The sequence below is a fragment of the Plasmodium inui genome (genome assembly GCF_000524495.1).
Source record: "Plasmodium inui San Antonio 1 unplaced genomic scaffold supercont1.22, whole genome shotgun sequence".
Taxonomy (NCBI): Eukaryota; Apicomplexa; class Aconoidasida; order Haemosporida; family Plasmodiidae; genus Plasmodium; species Plasmodium inui.
The window spans coordinates 287,209-306,750 of record NW_008481856.1 but is presented as its reverse complement, the minus strand read 5'-3'; the positions used below and the strand labels follow the sequence as shown (position 1 = coordinate 306,750).

The window sequence follows — 19,542 nt, the reverse complement described above, 5'->3', positions numbered from 1 at the left end:
CCTATTATATTGCCTCTTCTTCTCTTTCACTCCCCTCCCACATCGCTTTTAAAAAGATTTTCAAATGATACTTTTCTCCCTTCATCGACAGACTGTTGCATTGGTAGTGCATTCGGAATGTGTTGGCAGGCCATTCGAAGGGCGTCTTCTTGCGGTCCATGGATGTATTTCTCTGTACGGGGAGGAGGAGGGCGACCCCTTGAACGTGCCCTCCTGGGTGGTCCACACGGCTTGTTCTGCTCCCTCCTCCTGCGCTGCTTCCTCTTTCTCCTTCGCGTCACCTCACGTGGCCATCACTTCTTAATCTCTATAGGGACGACGATGTTCTTACTCACAACACCGTTTATGAATGTATCACACGACGTCAACTTTTTTATGTTGTCTTCCAGGTTGTTCTGGTAGCTGTGGAAGTTGTAGTTCTCTGCAGAGGGGGGGAAGCGGGTGGGGAAACATTCCGATGGATTGATGGATCGACGGATGGATTGATGGATCGACGGGTGGATTGATGGAATGATGGATGGATGTCTAGGCAGGCGGATGACTCTTAGCGGGGTGACTCCTAACCGGGTGTGACTCTGTGGGCTGCACTTCCACTGGAAATTCTTACCATTCATGACGACGGCGTAGATCACGTCCACGACGTTGTAGGAGTTTATCCTCTCGGAGAGATCCAGGGGCCTGCACACGGGGGGGGGAGAGAAGAGACGGGTGACGAAATTGCGGTGGAATGGGTTTGCGGCAGAACCACTGCTCCGTTGCGCAGAAGCTACACCACGGCATGCCATGCCACTTCTCTATACTGCCGCCACGCCACGCCACTTACTTCGACTTGAGGGCGAAGATGCACTGCTGCAGCGTCTTGACGATGTTGCTGTTCAGCGTTTTACACTCTTCGCTGTATTTGTCGTCCTCGTCGACGCTCTCCACCTTCACCTGGACGATGCCGTGGAGCAGCGAAGCGAAGGTGAACGCCTCCTCAAGGTTGATCTGCCGGGGGAGAAGAAAAGGAAGGAAGCGCCGTAATGAGCAGTGTAGAGAGGGAAGTGATTAGTAAGCAGTGCATGGTGAGCGGTGGGTAATGAGCGCTACGTACTGCGCGTTGTGCAGAAGCTACACCACGCCATGATATGCCATCTCCATACGGCCGCCGCGCCGCTTCCGCCTCGCCACTCACGTAGAGGTAGAGCCAGAATGCGTGTGGACAAATTTGCTGAGACAAAACGATCGTCTTGAAGATGACGACGTCTTGGTGGTAATCGAAAAAGGTGTTTGACAAACAGAGGAAACACTTCAGTAGGTGCTTGTACTGACTGAGGACATTATTCAGGATGATGCTGGCGTACTCGGCCTCCTCCACGAGGTACATGAGGGCCTCTTTGTTTGGCTTCGCCGTTCCCGCCTCGGCCTTCTGCTGGAAGATTGGATCATTCGCGTTCAGATGCCTATGGTGCACATTATTTGCATTGCCGCTGACGAGGTTGCCACTCTCCCGATTGGTATACCTCTGGAGCCTCCTATTAACCACCTCCAGGAGCTTATACTTAACAATTTCCAGTTGCAATTTCCACTCCACGCCGACATGGCTATCACTGCAGTAGTACGAGTAGAACTCCATATCTTTCCTCAGAAGGTGCGCCTGTTTTCTCCTCTTCTGTCTGCCATCATCTTTTAGGTTATTTACCCTAAGAGAGTAACTCTCCCTGTCGTGCCGCTTATTCCAGATGTGCAGATACAAAGTGTCGCTACTTATATATTTGTAATACGTCGTCAAAGTGATGTCCTTAAAGTTATCAAACGAATTGGTCTGTATTTTGTAGGGCCGGAAAAGTTTGATATACTTTCTATTTGCCTCCGCGCTGGGACCTGCCACTCCTCCGCTTTCCCCACCCAACAGGTGCATCTTATTCGCAATGAGATGCTTCATATTTTTTATCTTCACTGGAGATGAAACCATATAATTGTCCGTCTCTTTCTGCAACGCCACATTGTTCATATTGCAGAAAATGATATCAATGGTAATGTTATATGGCCATGCACAATTCATGTCCTCTTCTGACACTTGGCTGTTAAGAATGGTTGCGCTTCTCTTCCCCTTCTTATTACTGCTTCTCAGTCTGCACCCTCGTTCGTAGAGATCGCTTATGTCGTACAGAGGTGGATTGTTCCCCTTTCTGAGGTGTTCCTCCTGTGTAGGGACTGACCCATGGGTGGTCGTGGCTGTCATTCCCGGGATAGCACCCCCCGTTGCGACACCGCTTGTTGTTTGTCCCTTCTGCTGGTTTTGTCCCGTTTCTTCCCCGTTTGGATCTAACCCATTCATCAAGACGTCTCCTTCTCCTTGGCGAAGGAAAAATGAATCCATACGTTCGTAATCATACAGAGTGGCAAAATTGTAGTAGTTACAGTTGAGTACCTCGAAATTGATCCCATATTTATTGAAGTTATTGATGATCAGACCCTTAACCATTTCGAGACTCTTCAGCTCGTCCATCTTTCTCTTGTATAGGTTGATTAAGTGAATCTCCTGCTTTCTTGAAGACCCTTCATTGTATATATTCTTCAATTTTGTCAGCTCCTTTGTCATCTCTTCTATTTTCTTCATTTTTTTATCCAACACATTGTCCTGTTTCGTCAGTAGATTCTTTTTCTCCTTTACCTTCATCTCCATTTTTCCGTTATACTTTTTTAGAGTTTCAATTGCTTTCTTCGTTCTGCTACATCTGAGCTGTGTCACTTCATATTTTAGAATGGCATCATCCAATTTGACGCTTACATTGTTCAGATGGTTTATCTTCCCGACGAATGAAAACATCATGTCTCGTATGTGCTGGTACAGCTGCATGAGGTTTGTAAGATTTCTTCGGTTACTCTTTAGCTCCCTCAGGGAGGAGATCCGACACCTTCGGACGATTGCCAGGGTCATCTGTTTTATCATCTCCTGTTTTTTTATCAAATTTTCGTTCAGCTTTTTTTTCAGTTCTTGGTTCTCTTCCCTCCGTCTTCGTCGCGACTGTTCCAGGAGGTTTCTTTGTTCTTCGTCATCCATGAAGTTCCCCTGTTCTGCGTCATCCATGAGGTTCCTCTGTTCTGCTTCCTCCTCGTGCATCTCTTCCCCCTCCCCGTAGGGCTCCATATCAGCGCTGCGAAACGCCTCCTCCTCCGCGGCGAGGTCTAAATCATCCTCCATGGGGAACCCCTCTCCTACGTCCTCCTCACCCCGCTCCACCTCGTCATACACATACTTCTTATAGTTCCCTTCGTCCGAATTGGCCCTTCCCTGATTGACCATCTCTTGGAGGTCGTCGCTGGATCCTCCCCGGAAGGCTCCCTGTCCGATGTGCGTAGTGTATCTGCCTCGGGCCTTCACCTGCCCAGGCTCTTCCCACGCCACCTGCAAAGGGCCCTCCTCCACGTGGACCTCCTCCCCCTCGTAGTTCCTTTGTTGCGTGTATTGTTGTCCTCCCCCCCGATTAAACAGTTCCGCCTTTCGAAGCACAGCCTCTTTGTCTTCATCCGCTTCTGGTACTTCATCGGCTTCTCCCCCTTCTTCCACGTCTTCCACGTGTTCAACTTCTTCCACTTCTTCAGCTTCTCTCCCTTCTCCGCCCTCCTCCTCCACCACTTTATTATCCCCCCGCAGGCTCATCCTACTCGCGGCGCCCACTTGGGGCTTCCCCGAAAGCCTCCCCATCTGCACACTCTTCCCAGCCGTTTCTCCCCTCTCGTTTAGGCTCTTCCTGTCCCTGAATCTCGTCTGCGCCTCATCGTCCCTGGCATGCATACTAACACTGTAGCTAGCTCTCCTGTTCGCTTTGGCCACCCTAAAACTGTTTTTCTGTGCCTCTTGATTTTCCGCCTCCCTGGAGGCTAGCCCTACGTTTATCGTCTCCCTCTTGGTGGCATTCCTACCTTCAGCGAACCGCCTCAAATTGGGTTCGTCCCCCTTGTTCGGCAGTGCATTTGGCTGCCTATTCGGCTGTCCGTTTGGCTTTCTATTCGACTGCCTACTCGACTGCCCATTCGGCTGCGCCTCTCCTCCCAAGTGACCTCCACTCGCAGCATGAGCGTCACCATCTGCTGAATTTCCGCTTTCACCTCGGTTCTCCTTCGCCTTGTCCTCCTGAGGCGAAGCGTCCTCTGTGCTGACCCCCTTCGCGTGTTCGCTGCGCCTATGTGTGGACGCCCTATACTGTATGGTGACGTTCTCCGTATTCGGCACTGCTTCCTCGATGGGAAGCCTCTCCATGGTGGACTTCCTACCGATAGTTCCTACGTGAGTGTCGTGCCTCAATTCCTCCTCCTTACACAGCGCTTCTGCACTGGTGGATTTTTTCGCATCGAGTGGGTCGTCCGGCTCCTCCCCTTCCTGTCCGCTTCTAGCTTTCCCCTCCTCTTCCTTCACCCTGCAGTTGCTCTTAGTCCCCTCTTCACCCGTCGATCCCGCTGCCGCTCTCCTCGCCACCGAAACGACACTGTCATTACACTCATAAAACACTTCACTCTTGTCTCCTTCTCTTCGATGGATGGATTTGTCCTCCATATGGCCTTGCGCCCCGTCTTCATCAGCTTCATCTGCCTCTACACCTTTGTGTGATTCTCCCCTATGCGTCACTCTTGCGCCCCCCTTGGAGCGCTCACTGGGGGCCCTCTCATACGTCTTCTCGCCGCTATCCACCCGCCCGTAGCTTCTAAACTCCCCGGAGTCGCTAAGGAGGCTAAATTTTAGGAAATCCTCTTCCTTTATATTGTCGATGTCTGTGGTTAGCAATTTATGGAGAACGTCCTCCTGCTCGTCCTGCCCCTGATTCTCCTCCTTCCCCTCGTGATTGTCTCCATCCAGAGGGTTACTCTTTCTGCTGCTGACCCCCTTAGATCTATTCTTAATGGGGGATAGCCGAGCCGACTGAACCATATCCACAGATGTCTTCGTCTTAAATCGCAAAGATTCAGAGGACATTCTCCTGATGAAATCATCAGGTGCATTTCCATCGATCGGGTAACCAATGGAGCTTCTTTTCACACCGCTAAAACTGTCATATCGATAGAGTAGCTCATCGATTGGGGACTTATCCATGCTATTAGCCAAATTTTCATGAAATGTGTCGACCTTCTCTTTATCCGAATTAGAATCGTTAGATGCATTGCTCCGTTTCATTTCGGACTTATTAGAATCGCTAGAAATTCTAGTAAAGTGAGTTAGATGTAGAGGTGATACTTTCTCTTTGTCATCGAAAACGGCAATAGATCTATGGGAAAACTGCACCGACTTCTTTCGTGCACTAATATTGTCTGGTAGTTCCTTTATGGGGGAAAAAGAGTTGCTCTGTTTTAGGATTCCTTTCTTTGGCGTCTCATTATTTACTCGTATCTTCCTAGAGTTGCTGATTCTGCTTTCCCATAAAGAGCAGCTCCCATTTGATAATCTACTGTTAGTCAATGAATCATCATTTCCAAAATTCAGGTCAACACTTATTTTCTTGTCTAGGGAGGTTCTTTTTAAAAATTCAGAATCGCTTACGTATGCTCCCTCCAGGGGATCTTCATTCGATTTGTCACTCATGTGACTGTTTTCCCCATTGTTTAGCAGGAAGCCTCTTTTCAGTTTGTTTAGCTCCTCCTCTAGCACGTCAATGGAACGTCTCCCACTCCGTGTATCACGTCCCTGGCTACTTAGATCGCCACTTCTCCTGGGGCCCCCCTTCTGTGGCTCCACCTCGGAGCTCCCCCCTTCCCCCTGCCCCTTCGACGGAGAAGGCGTTATCAGATCGCTATCATACGCATTATCCGTGCGCGAAAGGGAAACACGAGACCTCTCATTCCCTCCAGAGTTGTAATTGTGTGACCACCTCTTTCCATTGTCGTCCGTTACGCTTAAGTTAAAGATCGAAGAGTTACGCATGTTCCCCAATGACAAGTGACTGTCTCTCTTCCGACTGGATTTGGAATTCAGATTGCTAAAATGAGAGTCCTCCTTTTGCTGAAAATCATCGTTGAGGAAACTCATTTGGGAGAACCTAGACGGGTTCTTCTCCTTTTGGGACTTCCTCGGGGGATTGAAATGGACACTTAGGTTTCCTCCATTCGCGTCACCTCCCATCAGATCCCTAAACTCCTCGGACGTCATTTCCTTTAGCTCCCCCATGTTTGTCATCCTTTCCAGCTCCTTATCCACGTCCTTTAACTCGCTGTCAGCGATCCCCTCACCGCTTAGCAAGTGATAATCGTCGATGCTTCCGAGGGAATCTCCTCTCCTATGGACTCCTTGCTCATCCTGCCTGTCCCTCCGTCCGCCTCCTTCCCTTCCATCCTTACTTTGCGCATCCTGGGTGCCCATTTTGTCACTTCCCTCGGATGATACTTCGAAAAGGAGCAGTGTCTTCTTCGCTGCTTCGACGAGGCTTCCTTACAGCTTCCTCCCCATCCGCGGTGATGACGGGGCAGCACTAGCCAATGTGATGCACGGACCAATCCGCGCCGTTAATACGACTCCCCGGCGCTGCTACACAAATGTGCAGGTGGAGAACGTACCTACGCACGCTTCCTTTTCCGTTCAAACGGGGCTGATACAACTCCAAATGAAAGGTTTGAAAAAAAAAAAATTCCTCCGTGTACGTCAAAATCGCCTGAACTGTGCAGGTGAAAAAATGGCTAGTTAACAAACCGAGGGCGCTGCGGATTGCGGGGGTTAAATTGGCGCAATGCTCTTCCCCCCTCCACACCTGGAAATTTACACGGGGAAACTTTTCTCCACTTTGTGTCAATTGAGAAGAAGTTTGACTCAAAATTGGCACGAAATGAACGCGTGCCAGGTTACCGGATGGCGGACGCGCTTCCTTTCCTTTTGTCTTTCGTGCGGAAAGGCAAACGCGGCGAACTTGTGCGTGGCTTCGTCACCCAGCCATGCTTCGCGATGTGTCACTTTGCCGCTGCGAGTCTTTGCTCATTAATGTATCTGTGCAGTGTGGTTTGCACTTTGATTTGTCCTTCGATTTGCAGTCCTGTTTGCAGTTCTGTTCGCTATATCTTTCACGTATTATATTTCTCAATTCGTTTTTTTTTTTTTTTTTTTTTTTTTTTTTTGTTTCCCCCTTTTTTTCTTCCTCCCAATTGCATTCGCGAGCATACACCCCGGCGCCAGGTCGTTTTAGAACGCGGGGCCTGCCCCACTGCACATATGTACGTGTTGGCCCGCCAGTTGCGCGAAAGGAGGACGGACGACACGTATTCCTCGCCCTGCCACTCCGGAGAAGACCCTATTTTGCTGAGCGCTCATATCCGCATTTTTAAGTGTTCCCCTGTCAACTTCACCGTGTTCCCAGTCACCTTCTCAGTGTTCCTCCCAGTTTCCCCTATTTTCCTGCACCCCTCGTATGCCAGTGTTGTGTGAAGGTCAATTACACAGGTATCGCCTTTTCGCACCTCACGGGGATCCTTCAGTCCAGTTAAGTCAAAATGGGGAGTGGCCCAAAGGGACGCACGCCAAGGTGGTGGCCACTCCAAACGGGAAAAGTGAAAAAATAAGGAACAAAAAATAAAGAGCAAAAAATGAAAAACAAAAAATAAAGAGCAAAAAATGAAAAACAAAAAATGAAGAACAAAAAATAAGAAACAAAAAATCGAAAACAAAAAACAGTCAACCGATCGACTGATCGGCCGACCGCGTGAAATTCAAGCGAATTGGGACCGTACCAATGGGTGGTATTATCACCCGTCATGGAAATGCAGACGCAACTAAGCGAGGGATACCCATGAATGGAGCGCGGGCATCCCTGCGAGGTGAGCCCCGCTGTGGCCTCGTTCTGCTCGCCTCTCAAAACCGCTACCCATAGGACGAAGCAGAAAGGCACACAAACAGGTGCGCAAGTGGCAGAAAGGCACACACACAGGTGCGCAAGTTCCAGAATGGCCCACAACAGAGCTGCACTTTGCAGAACGGCACCCTTCCCATTCACCACTGCTTTCAGGTTAGACGGACGCCCCACTCACTTTACCCTCTGCGGAGGGACATACACGATTAGCCCATCATACGCAGCGATGACCTCCTTTTCCCCATCGCAACTTCCAGCAGTGGTGCTGGAGCAGTCGGCGCTGTCTTCACTTTCCCGTTGGGTGGTCCCTGCAAAGGACTCCTCTGCCTCCCGCTCGATTCTACGCATGATGGCGATGTTCTTGAGTTTATTGTCTCCAATGTACCTCTGCGAGAAGTGCGTCAGTATCAGCTTCTTGGCGTTTATTTTTCGGGCAAAGGTTCCCGCCATGTTGGCCGTGGAGTGCCCCCGCTCGGCAATGATTTTGTTGTACTTTCTGACGACATCGGGGAGAACCTGCTTAGAGGAGCTCTTCGCGTGGTTTGCGGCGGTGTTAACTTCCTCAGACGCAGTGTCAGCCTGGTTTGCCACGTCGTCAACCTGCTCAGACGCAGTGTCAGCCTGGTTTGCCGCCCCGTCAACGTGCTCAGACGCGGTTTCCACTCCCCCAGGGACGCCACTTCGAAGGGACGGCTCCATATGATCCCCACAGAACCCATCCGGAGGAGCGACACTCTGGTCAGTCAGATCGATCAAACTGTTTGTGGCCTCGTGTATGAGAACATCCGCATCGGTAGCGAATTTCTCCAAACTGGATGCATCGTACGTGTCTTGACAGATGACGATCTTCCTCCCCTGGTACACCTCTTTGTAGGCATCACCAAACGTAAGTTTCGTTTTGTCTGGAAAGACTACAACGTCTCCAGTGTTCATTTTCCGAATGACATGCTCATATATCTTGTGGGGGATAAACTCCAGTTTTTCGCATTTCTTCAGTTCGTCGTAGTTTCTCTTAATAAGCTCATCTATGTAAGATGCGTTGAACTTACTCTCAACGTTTATCTCCCGTACGATGTAGCCGATGGTAGGGACGGTGTGTTTGATCGGGAAGCCCAAGATTTCTACGTAATCGTTTCGAAGCACTGGATAAGTGTTGTGCTCGTCTGGGAGGAGGAACTCCACGTCATGGCGCTTCTTTCCCCCGGAGGGAGAAGCCATCTTGCCAGGCTGGGTTGTCGCCCCCTCCGTCCTCGTCATCTCGTACACGAAAAATCGGGCCATCCGCTTCGAGTAGGTAGAACGGAAGGTGTTCCTCAGGAAACGGTGAATCCCCTCCGGGCCGTAAATATTGATCCTGTTTGTATTGCGCAACATGGTGAGGACAGAGATGATGCCCAAGCAGTGATCTCCATGTAGGTGCGTAATGAAAATATTCTTTATTTTGCTAATCTTTATGTTTGCCCTTTGCAGAGAAATGAAGGTATTCTCTCCACAGTCGAAGAGGAACGCCTCGTTGCATTTCTTTTTTGTCGTCTGGAGGAGAAAGGATGATGTGCCTCTGTTGGTTGATGGATACATGGACCCTGTCCCGAGAAAAATCAACTTCCAGTTACTTCTCCTTTCATTCCCATCCTCGAAGCTGTTCCGTCTGACCTTCACATCTCCTGTCTCTTCGTCTATGTAGAGTGTGTCCATTCGTATTTTATGCTCTTTGGCTAGCTTAACCATTGCCTCCTTCAGTAGCAGCAGCTTTTTGGCCACGTCCCTCACGTGGTCGCTTCGTTGGAAGGGGGCATCCCTACTAGCGGCGCCATCGAATGAGGCACTCTCCAATGGGGCACCCTCCAATGGGGCACCCTCCAATGGGGGACCTTCCCATGAGCCACTCCCCATCGGGATAGTCCCCCCCGCGCGCAACAACAGCACCGCTATGTAATTGAGAAACTCCCTGTCCAAGGAATCGACTTTTCCTCGGGACTCTCCAATGGCCAAGGGAATCACCCCCTGGTCGACGATCTGTCTGATCATATCGGTATACATTGTTAGCGGTTCCTCATTGAAAGCGAAGTTGCACATTCCTTGTAGCAGCATTTCTACCTCCTCTGGGCACTTACCATCGGCGTGCACCCTCTTCTTCTTCTTTTTCACGTCAACAGGGGAGCCCCCCTCGATGGTGAGGCAACCTCCCTCCTGGAGAGTATAAAACAGGTTCCTATTGACGAAGAGAAGTCTGTCCACGCCGCTCCTTATCGTAGCGAATCGATTCTCTTTTGTATCCATCTGGTGCGAAGAGAGTTCCCCCTTCTGCGGGGCCTCCCCATCGAGTGGGTCCTCTTCCCTCCGTGATGTGGTAATTTCCCCCCCGCCGGGGATCATCCCCCCTTCGCAGGTCGACCCATCATGGGGTCCAATTGTCCCCTCTGCAAACAGGTAGGTGTCCCTTACACAGTTCGTATCACATGGAGTGATGCAGTCCTGCCTCCCCGTCTCGGCGCGGCTCTTCTTCCTCCTTCTTACTGGCTGTCGCACAAACGGACAGGCGTCCCGGGGGTGGTTCCCCAAGTAGGCAGGACTCTTCCCGCTTCGCAGAATACACGTCAGTGAGAAGCTAACCAGGGAATATATAGCCAAATGGTACAAAAAGAAAAATGACATATTTTACTTTCTCAAGATCAGTTTTGGTTCCTCTGACCCGCAATTAGAGTTTTTTTTTTCTTTTTCTCTGTTCATTGTTGTTATCCTTTTTTGAGATTTGCCTCTTCCCCATTTTGGTGGCTCCCTCCTCTTTAATGGCGTAGCAGAAGTGGTAACACCTCCCCAGTCACCTTTTTTGTTCCCCCTCATTGGTCACTTGACGCGTTAAGCTGCGTCGTTTGAGTCCCTTCGTTGAACGTGTTGCTGAGTAGTATGTTGCTCCTTTGTTTGTTCTTATTTTTTTCTTATTATTTTTTTTTTACCAATGCGGCTGACTCGAAGATGCCGTGGCTCGTCGCATCGCCCCACCTCTCTTCACCGTCAGTCAGGCAAGTAATGTGTCTGTGTTTTTTTTTTTTAGATAGCTACACCCACAGGTTGGAGCTAACCAATGCAATGTAGTACCCTCAGATGAGGAACAAACGTCTGCTTGAAACATGGGAGGGGGCGGCACGTCGGCTCGCTTTACTTTTGCCGCTAGGGAGGTTGAACGTTGGGGAGGATAAAAATGACAAATGGAAAAAAAGGGGGAGAGAAAGAAAAGCAACGTCGTACCACGACCGCGTAGTGGGGTCGGATGAAGGCATCGCCGTAATGTGATCCTTTCGAAAAGGGGGAATCAAGAGAACACATGTGCAAATCTGCACGTGAGCATCCTTATGTAGGGTCATCCCTCTGTGGAGTCTCCTCTCTTGTCACTGAATAGCGGCTTTAGTATCTCCAGGCAGGTGGAGAAGATAAAATTGGTCAGTCCCTCGTCTCCTTCGTCCACGTTGACGCTCACGTAGAAGGGGATCCTAAACTTCATGCCTGCGGTTGGGGGGAAAAGTGGCGCGCGGGATGAGAGAAAGTGGCACGCGGGATGGAGTTTTCTCCGTTGATTGGCAGGGTTGCGGTTATTGGAGGTGTTTTGTGCTGCTGTCTGGCCGCTCCTACCTAGCAGCCGCGCCACGTCGTTTCCGTGCGAGTGGGGCTCCCCGACCAGACACGCCGTGTTATCAGCATCCACCTGAGGGGGAAGAAAAGGAGGAAAAAAAAGAAAAAAAGAAATTAAGTCAAATGATGCACCCCGCAACAGCATCATTATTTGCTTCTCTGACGGAGGGTTTCTGTTTTCCCCCCAAACGCGGCGTCCTCTCAGTAACAACAACAAGACGGCAAGCAGCTTGCTGTGGAGTTTCTATAACAGTGTCTCCAAGTGTGCCCTAGGTAATCATGGGACTTGGTTACGCATCGAAGGGTACACCACCCCATTTTTCCTCTCTTTTTTCCCACGCGAGGGAGTCCATTCTCCACGTCTTCTCCTGCCTATAACACTTACATATTTCAGCGGGTAGGATACCTGCAGGTCTGTCAACTCGTTACGTTCGTCCGTCACCGAAATGAACATGGTATCTTTAAAGTCGATGACGCAGAAGTGTAAGTGCAGGTAGCTCATGTATACTCTCTCGTATCTGTGAATGGAGGTAGGCATGTCCTCGCTGCGTCGTTCCATCAGTGGGGCATCATTCGCGCTTGTCCTGACGTTCTCCCGCATCCCCCAACAGGCATTATTCGTTTGGCCCGTTCCGTTCGTTGGGTTCACTTGCATCATTTTCTTCACTTCCTTTTGAGTGAGTTTTTTTTCAGTATTTTTTTTTCTTCTTTCTTCTTCCCTTTCGGATCTACTTCACGAATTGTCCCTTCAAAGGAGTCTCCCTATTGGTTTTTTTTTTTCTTCAAATTAAAATCTCGATCGCATAGCCTTTTAGCTGTTTTTTTTTTTTTTCTTTTTTCCCTACCCATCGACCTTTTGTTGCGCCTCATCTGTCCACCACCCCGTTGGTGCCTTCTCTTCATTCGCCCCCCGTTCTCATGACGTGATGGGCTGGCTTCCCTTCTGTACCTCCCCCACTTGGCGACGTCCCTCCCTTGCTGATTTTCTTGCCGCTTCCCGGTGCAGGACTTCACATTTGCGTAAAGGTCACATTGCCGTCCTTTGACAACCGCTGCCAACATATGTGTGCTCCGCTGAACAGTAATTCTGGGGGGAGCAAAAAAAAAAAAAAAAAAATTGCCTGCATGTTCATATGCCCACGGCACGAAGCTCACAACACACACTGCAGCGATTATCCCAAATGACGTTTCTTTAATGTCTGCCCCTTCATGGGAGAGAGAAGTACCTCCCCCTGTACCAACCCGAAAGGAAAGCATTCACTTCCCTTTTTTGAGTAAATACTCCCCGGCGTTTTTACTCCCACTTGTTCATACGTCTGTGCAGAAGTGCGTCGTCTTTTTTTTTTTCCTTCAAGTGTTCATCTGGCGACTAGATCATCCCCCCACGCATAATGCCCCTTTCTGCACAATGAATGAGATGAGCGAGGGGTCGGCGCGGCTGATGAACCTGTTGAGTGAAGGATATCTCGAGGCATACAACACAGCGACGTTCCAGAAGGCGGAAACGTTTAACCGCGCGGAATACATTTTGACGGCGTCCGGAAATAAGGTCAGTAGGGATTCCATTCTCTGCGGCATGAAAAATATCCACATGTTGGGGAAGTCCATCATAAAGAGCGGAGCCATGTTGAGGGGCGATCTCAGTAGCCTCTACTTTGGAAAGTACGTCATTGTCGGGTCGAAGACGCTCATTTGTCCGTGCTTCCTCCAGGGTAGGGAACCGCAAAAGGGGGAGGGCGCCAAAGACGACGACCAGGACGACCCAAGTGAACGAAGCAACCGAAGCAACGGAAGCGAACCTTGCCCAACCGATGAGCCGCCAACCAGCTCATACGTAACCCTAACCATCGGCGACAATGTCTACATCGGAAACGAATGCATCATCAAGGCGGCGCTCATCGGAAGCAATGTCGTCATAGGGGACAACTGTGTTGTAGGGGAGCGAGTAGTAATCAAGGACAATGTTGTTATAAAGAACAACACATACATCCCCAACGACACCATCATTGCCTCTTTCGCAAAGTATGCAGGGTGCCCTGCCACCTACGTGAAAGAACTGCCCGAATCGGCTCAGACCTATTTGAAGGACATTCCATACCGACACTACAAAAACTTCGTCCCCGCGCGTTAATCAATCCGATGTCCGGAATGTGGGCCTCTCCTTATGTTATGTTTTAATCGGGTGGTGGAAGCGGCGGGACTTGGATGGACCCCCCCTCCCCCCTCATTCCTCCTCTTCAGTTTTCTTCTTACCCGTTTCTGTGTACCTCCAATTGGAGGTCAACCCAGTGTGAGAAAAGTTTCTCCTCCTCCCGTGTGCCTTCATCACACACACGGTTGGAGTTTCCAGTGGGGTGACGCGACTAATCACATGTGCACACCTCGTTCGTGTGAAGACAACGAGCAGTGATTCCCAGATGGGGGAAGCACCATTATAGGAATGCCCATACGTCATTGCATTGTATTGTATCGCACTGCACTGTATTGTGTTCTTTTTTTTTTTTTCCCTTCTGAACAGCCACGCCGTTTCAACTTCCACTGCGACATCGTGGGGGCGGGAGGTCCCCTGGAGGGTTCTTTTCCGCTCCTCAACCTGAGTACTCGATCAGTGGGTACAACTGGGCCAAGGCGAGAAACCCCGTCCTCCACCCAAACAGGCACCTATAAAGATGAGTAAATCTTTTCGGCATACTATTTCGCACCACACGAAATTTTACCTGACCTGTTCAGGGAAATTTTTTTCTTCCATCGTGGAAAAGGTATTTTCCCGTTGCTATTTCTGCGTTCATAGTTTTTTTTTTTTTTTGATAAAACGCTTTAAACCGCGAAAAGGGGCAATCTGTTTAGCGTTCGATTAGCCCATTTTGTTTTCCCCTTCCTTTTTTTTTTTTCCTCATCCAACCTGGTGAAAAAGAAAAAAAGAGAGGAAGTGACCACATAGCGATAACTTCGCCGATATTGCTACAGGATTTATGTGCCATCTTTACATACCAGCAACGTGGTGAATTTTTTCGCTTCTCCTTTTTCATCCCGTTTGTATAGCATTGCTACGTATATACCTACTTTGCTGAGTGAATATTCCACGTGAAGGTTTGTCAGTGATGTAGGTACCTTTCAGAGGGGAGTCACTTCCATTTTGCTGATCATTTTACTTATCTACTTCCCTCGCATGTGAAGAGGATGAAGAAGGAAGAAGAAAAAAAAAAAGCTAACGGCTTTGTGCCAACGTGAAGGGACTTACCCTCCCGTTGCCTCCGCAAGCGTCACATCGACTGGAGGTTCCACCTCTCACTACTGTTATGACCTCTGCTCAACGGGGAGACGCTTTCTTCATTTGTATCTCCCGACTCAAGCGAGCCTGAAATATGAAGAGAAAAAGCCACCACAGCAAGTACGAGGGTGACCACGAGGAGGGACAAAGCGATAGGGCAAAGAGCAGCCACAAAAAACATGAAGAAAAGCGAAGGGGGGAGGAAAGAAGAAACAGCGACGCCAAAAGCGAGACGAAAAGAGCGCACGAAAGGAAGAAGCACGAAGTGGAGAGTGGGCACACCAAGGGGGAGGATGACAGGCGGAAGAGGGTGAAGACGGATGAGAGGCGCAACGGGGAGAAGCGGAACGAGGAGAAGCAACACGAGGATAAGCGGCACGAGGAGAGGCGTCGAGAGGACAAGCGCCATGATGAAAAGCGGCGCGAGGACACCCACCAGGAAGACACAAGACACACCAAGAACAAACCCACAGAAAAGAAGGACACCAACAAGACGCACGATGATGCCCCCCGCTCACCTAAGAGGAGCGGTCGCGACAGGCGCTCTCCAAGCCATGGGCATAGGAGGAGCCGAGACAGGGATGCCTACGCGCATGGGAAGCCCCCGCAGAGGGAATGGGAGAGAGACCGAGAAAGAGACCGTGACCGGGAAAGAGATCGTGATCGGGATAGAGATCGCGACCGGGAAAGAGATCGCGACCGGGAAAGAGATCGCGACCGGGAAAGAGATCGCGACCGGGATAGAGACCGTGACCGGGATAGAGACCGTGACCGGGATAGAGATCGCAATCGAGATAAGGATCGCGACCGGGATAGGGACCGAAACCGGGATAGGAGCCGCCACCGCGATCGAGAGCGTGATTGCAACAGGCGCCCCTCCGCATCTCCGGACGGCAAGCGCCCCGGGCGAAGCAGAAGTCGCCACGGAAACCCCCCAATAGGCAACCCCAACGAGGAAGAGAGGTACAATCGGATTGGAAAGGACACCAGCGATTACCACCTCAGACTCGATCCCAAAGGCAACAAAAATGATGGCGACGACATGTTCAGTGGAAACCCAAACCTTATTGACACTCACAGTAGAAATGCTACCAGTGGGATGATGTTCAGCGAGGTAGGATACAATCCTGCTCATGTGTTAAGGAGTAATATAGACTTGGAGGAAAACAGGAAGATGCAGAGTACCATTCTTGGAGAAGAGAAAAATGGATTAGAGCCCCCACCCCCTGGCATGATGAATCCGAACGGCCCATGGTATGACCCCACATTAGGAGACCTAATTCCGAATGGCAACCTTCCCAATGGCCCCTTTTTTCACCATGACCAAATGAACCTCGGAAACAGAAAAAATATGAATCTTAGAGACTACGAAATGAAAGGCATGAAGAGCAGGAGGGGGGGAAAGAAGAACAAGAAGAACAAGAAAATGAGAAACATGAAGAATAAGAACGCGGCGGCTCTCTTCGCGAATGATGATTTTTACGACTCCGGTCTCCTGCTCCACCCGCATCACCAGCAGAATATGTTCAGTCAGTCGATGCTCGCCATGGAGGAGAGTAACAACCTTGGTAATGCCAGCAACATCAGTGGTGCTAATAACCCATTCGGAGAAGGCATGGAGACAGCCGCTGGAGGCCCCATCGCCCCGAATGCCGCAGCGGCAAACCCCAATGACATAAACAGTGAAGCCGCACATATGATGGGCACCAGTGGCAACGGAGCTAATAACCTGGCGGAAGAATCTACCGATTTTTTTCTCAATGCAAATAGGAATAACATGACACAGCCGAGTGGAAATCCTGGCGATCCGAATAACATAGTCGCCCCTCCCCCACCGTATTCAGACGGCAGATCGTACGGTGGTAGAAAACAGCCCATCCTTCGCGCCAACGATGCGCAGGCGAAGGTGAGCGGGGGCACCCCCAACAGGATTAACAATCCCAACTTTATGGGGAACGCCAGCCTCATGGGGAATCCCAATTTTATGGGCACCCCCAGCCTTTTGGGCAACCCCAGCCTTATGGGCAATCCGAACCTCATTGGTAACCCTAACTTTATGGGCAAGGCTAGCCTTATGGGCAACCCCAATTTTATTAACAATCCCAACTTCATGCACAAGGGAGGACCCCCGCCCCTCCTGGAGACCCCCCCGATGAGGCAAATGAGGAAGGGGCAGGGGCAGAAGAACAGCAACATCCTGGGTGACATAGACGCGAAGGACAATCCCACCTTCGAACGCACAGGGATGAACAGTATGAATATCGGTTTGATGGCGAATGCCATTCCGCCTCCCCCTGACGGGGACGCCGTCAGCAAAGGGATAACTTTCACTGACGGACAGCCCAGCCCGCCAGGCGTACCAAAGGGAGCAAACCTTCCCAATGTGCCCATCCCACCGAGCCCACCTGGTGCACCCAGCATGCCTCCGTACCAGAACCCATTGATGAACCGAAATGGAATGAACCTCCCCCCCTATGGAAACTTCTCCACCCCTAACACTTCCCTCCTAACGAACAAACAAAAGATGAACAACGTGAAGATGTCTGACAAAGGGGGGGTAGGAAACCCCAACTACATTTCGCTCAATGCTAATAGTATCCCTTTAATTCCAAATGGAAATCCACTGAATAGACAGTTTAACATGAGCAATAACTTGAACCATAATTCGAATCAGCAGAAGGATAGAGGAGGCCCTCCGTACATTTCGGATGAGGTGCTGGATGGGCACGAGGAAGGCATCTTTCCTATGCATCCGAATGCTGGCCCGGCGGGAAGCATCGGTAGTAAAAACCACAGGGGAGGACTTGACTACGTGGAGGGTCCATTAGGCAATCCAAGCGGCATGGATAGCTATTATGAAGATGTGGGCAGACCACCCAACACCCATTTGCTAATGGGAGGGGTGCCCCCTCCGTTGGGCCCCCCTTCAAATGCGCCCTTCCCGGTTAGGTTTCCCAATAACGCGGTTCTTTCGAAGAGTGGCCCCAATATGGCATGGGGGATGAGCGGCGGGATGGGGGGCAACCTCAGTGGGAACGTCAGTGCGAACGTTCCGTCCGCCCCCCCCGGTACGGCTGGCTCCCTCAGGAGGAACTATCCAGAGGCAAATGAAGATGGCTGGAGCTCAAACCACCTCCTTAGTGGTGACCCTTTCAACAGGCCTCCTATCATGGGAGATAAACAGAGCGGCTCGCAAACTGATACGTTCGGGGTATTCCCCGTGAACCACGGACCCATGGGTTCTACATCTATGGGTAAAGATGCAAACGGGTTAAGAGGACATCCCGTGGACATGAATCCAACGTGGGATCTCCATTCCAATACACGCAGTGGCAGACACCATCGGGATGGAGTCAACCAAAGGGGTAGCTCCTTCCATAGCCATATCGAACCAACCGCTTCGCCTGATGAAGATCGTATTAGTGAATACAGAAGGGAAGATCAAAGCGATGCCCCGTTCGATCAGTACGGGAATGCACAACGGGAGGAGCAAAATGAGGAGGGTGATGCCCCCGATGATGGAGGTGCGACAGGGGCTGCCATACATACGAAGGGCGGTGGCGGCCAAAGGAAGCCGCTAACACGGGAAGAGAAACTGCACGAATGGTTAGAGAAACAGGTAACGAATCAGACGAATATAATTTCCGACGCCCTGCATCTGATTCCACTGTGCATACAGAGCAGTAGGGACGATCCCCTTGCCGAAGCAGAACTTATGCGAAATAACCCAAATGGGGAAGCAAGAAGAGGAAGGAGCCCCTTCCAGGAGAAGATACTCACCGATGGATTTTACGGAAATGCACACATCGAAGAGAGTAGACATTTTTCCTTTAAGGAAAAGATGTCTTACAAGTTACGTGAAGAAGAACACATGAACAAGCAGATGCAGCTCCTTCTAGAACCCGTAAATGATGAATCCACAGAGGAATCAGACCTTCTAAGTAGCATGAGACATTTCCTCCTCACATCTGGTGACGAGCTTTGTGCTGAACCCGTTTCCCAAACGGCATCTGCATCTGTGCAGAGGGGAGAGCGATTCCTTCTTCGCGATGACGAACCATTGAATGAGAGTCTATTCATAAGTAAGGGTGGTAAACAGGTGGAGGTGGCAGGCACCCCTAGTCAGGAGAGCATCAACCATGCTCAGAACAGCAACAACCGTGCTGAGACGGAACAACCCAGTGCCACTGCAAAAAATTCGAAGAACGATGGGACTGAGACAAATGGTGAGCCGGACGAAAACACAAATAACTACTTCATGAGGCTGATGAAGAGCAGGCTTAAGAACCCACTTTCGATTCTCACCGGTCTGAGCAAGAAGGATTCCGAAAAGGAGGAGGAGCAGCAACAGCAGGAACGGTATGAACGGGAACAAAGTGCACTTAAGGGTGAAACGGATCAAACGGATAAAACAGATGCAGCGAATATTCCAGGAAAGAAAGCCACCCCAAACGGGTTCATACCTCCAGATCAGCGAAGCGGAAAAGATGATCGTTTCGATTATAAGTACTATCTCCTCAAACAGCTGCTCCTGCAAAATAGGACCCAAGAGAAGAAACACCTGCTAGAAGACAACGGGTGTGTACACCAAGTTGATGTCTCCTCCACCAACCTCTTCATGCTGAATACCTACGGCATCACGTCGGAAGATGCCGTCAGTCTGTACTGAACAGAGGCATCTCTCTGCTAACATATCTCTTCTGGCGAGTGGGAAGTGAAGATGTCTACCAGTGTGCCTACGCTAGTATGAGGATATGTTACACCTTCTGTTTATCCCACCTGTCCAGCCTATCCCATTGTTTTTTTTTTTCTTCTTTTCCACTTATCCACCTT

General features: G+C 50.2%; 5 protein-coding genes across 5 annotated transcripts; 2 read left to right on the top strand and 3 right to left on the bottom strand.

The window, feature by feature from the left end:
• Window positions 1–293: 293 nt before the first annotated feature.
• On the bottom strand, window positions 294–6,334 carry C922_04399 (hypothetical protein; the record flags this gene model as incomplete). The annotated part of the gene is made up of 4 exons (XM_008819982.1): window positions 294–421; window positions 608–678; window positions 824–987; window positions 1,175–6,334. 4 exons carry the CDS (start codon window positions 6,332–6,334, stop codon window positions 294–296), a joined length of 5,523 nt encoding a protein of 1,840 aa, XP_008818204.1.
• A 1,648-nt stretch (window positions 6,335–7,982) lies between these two features.
• On the bottom strand, window positions 7,983–10,463 carry C922_04398 (hypothetical protein; the record flags this gene model as incomplete). The annotated part of the gene is made up of 1 exon (XM_008819981.1): window positions 7,983–10,463. One exon carries the CDS (start codon window positions 10,461–10,463, stop codon window positions 7,983–7,985), a length of 2,481 nt encoding a protein of 826 aa, XP_008818203.1.
• A 706-nt stretch (window positions 10,464–11,169) lies between these two features.
• C922_04397 (hypothetical protein) lies at window positions 11,170–12,096 on the bottom strand (the record flags this gene model as incomplete). The annotated part of the gene is made up of 3 exons (XM_008819980.1): window positions 11,170–11,312; window positions 11,439–11,511; window positions 11,824–12,096. The coding sequence occupies 3 exons, from the start codon at window positions 12,094–12,096 to the stop codon at window positions 11,170–11,172; spliced, it is 489 nt and encodes a 162-aa protein (XP_008818202.1).
• Window positions 12,097–12,846: 750 nt separating this feature from the next.
• On the top strand, window positions 12,847–13,569 carry C922_04396 (dynactin 5; the record flags this gene model as incomplete). Its single annotated transcript, XM_008819979.1, has 1 exon — window positions 12,847–13,569. One exon carries the CDS (start codon window positions 12,847–12,849, stop codon window positions 13,567–13,569), a length of 723 nt encoding a protein of 240 aa, XP_008818201.1.
• Window positions 13,570–14,803: 1,234 nt separating this feature from the next.
• Window positions 14,804–19,378, top strand: C922_04395 (hypothetical protein; the record flags this gene model as incomplete). Its single annotated transcript, XM_008819978.1, has 1 exon — window positions 14,804–19,378. The coding sequence occupies one exon, from the start codon at window positions 14,804–14,806 to the stop codon at window positions 19,376–19,378; it is 4,575 nt and encodes a 1,524-aa protein (XP_008818200.1).
• Window positions 19,379–19,542: the final 164 nt, after the last annotated feature.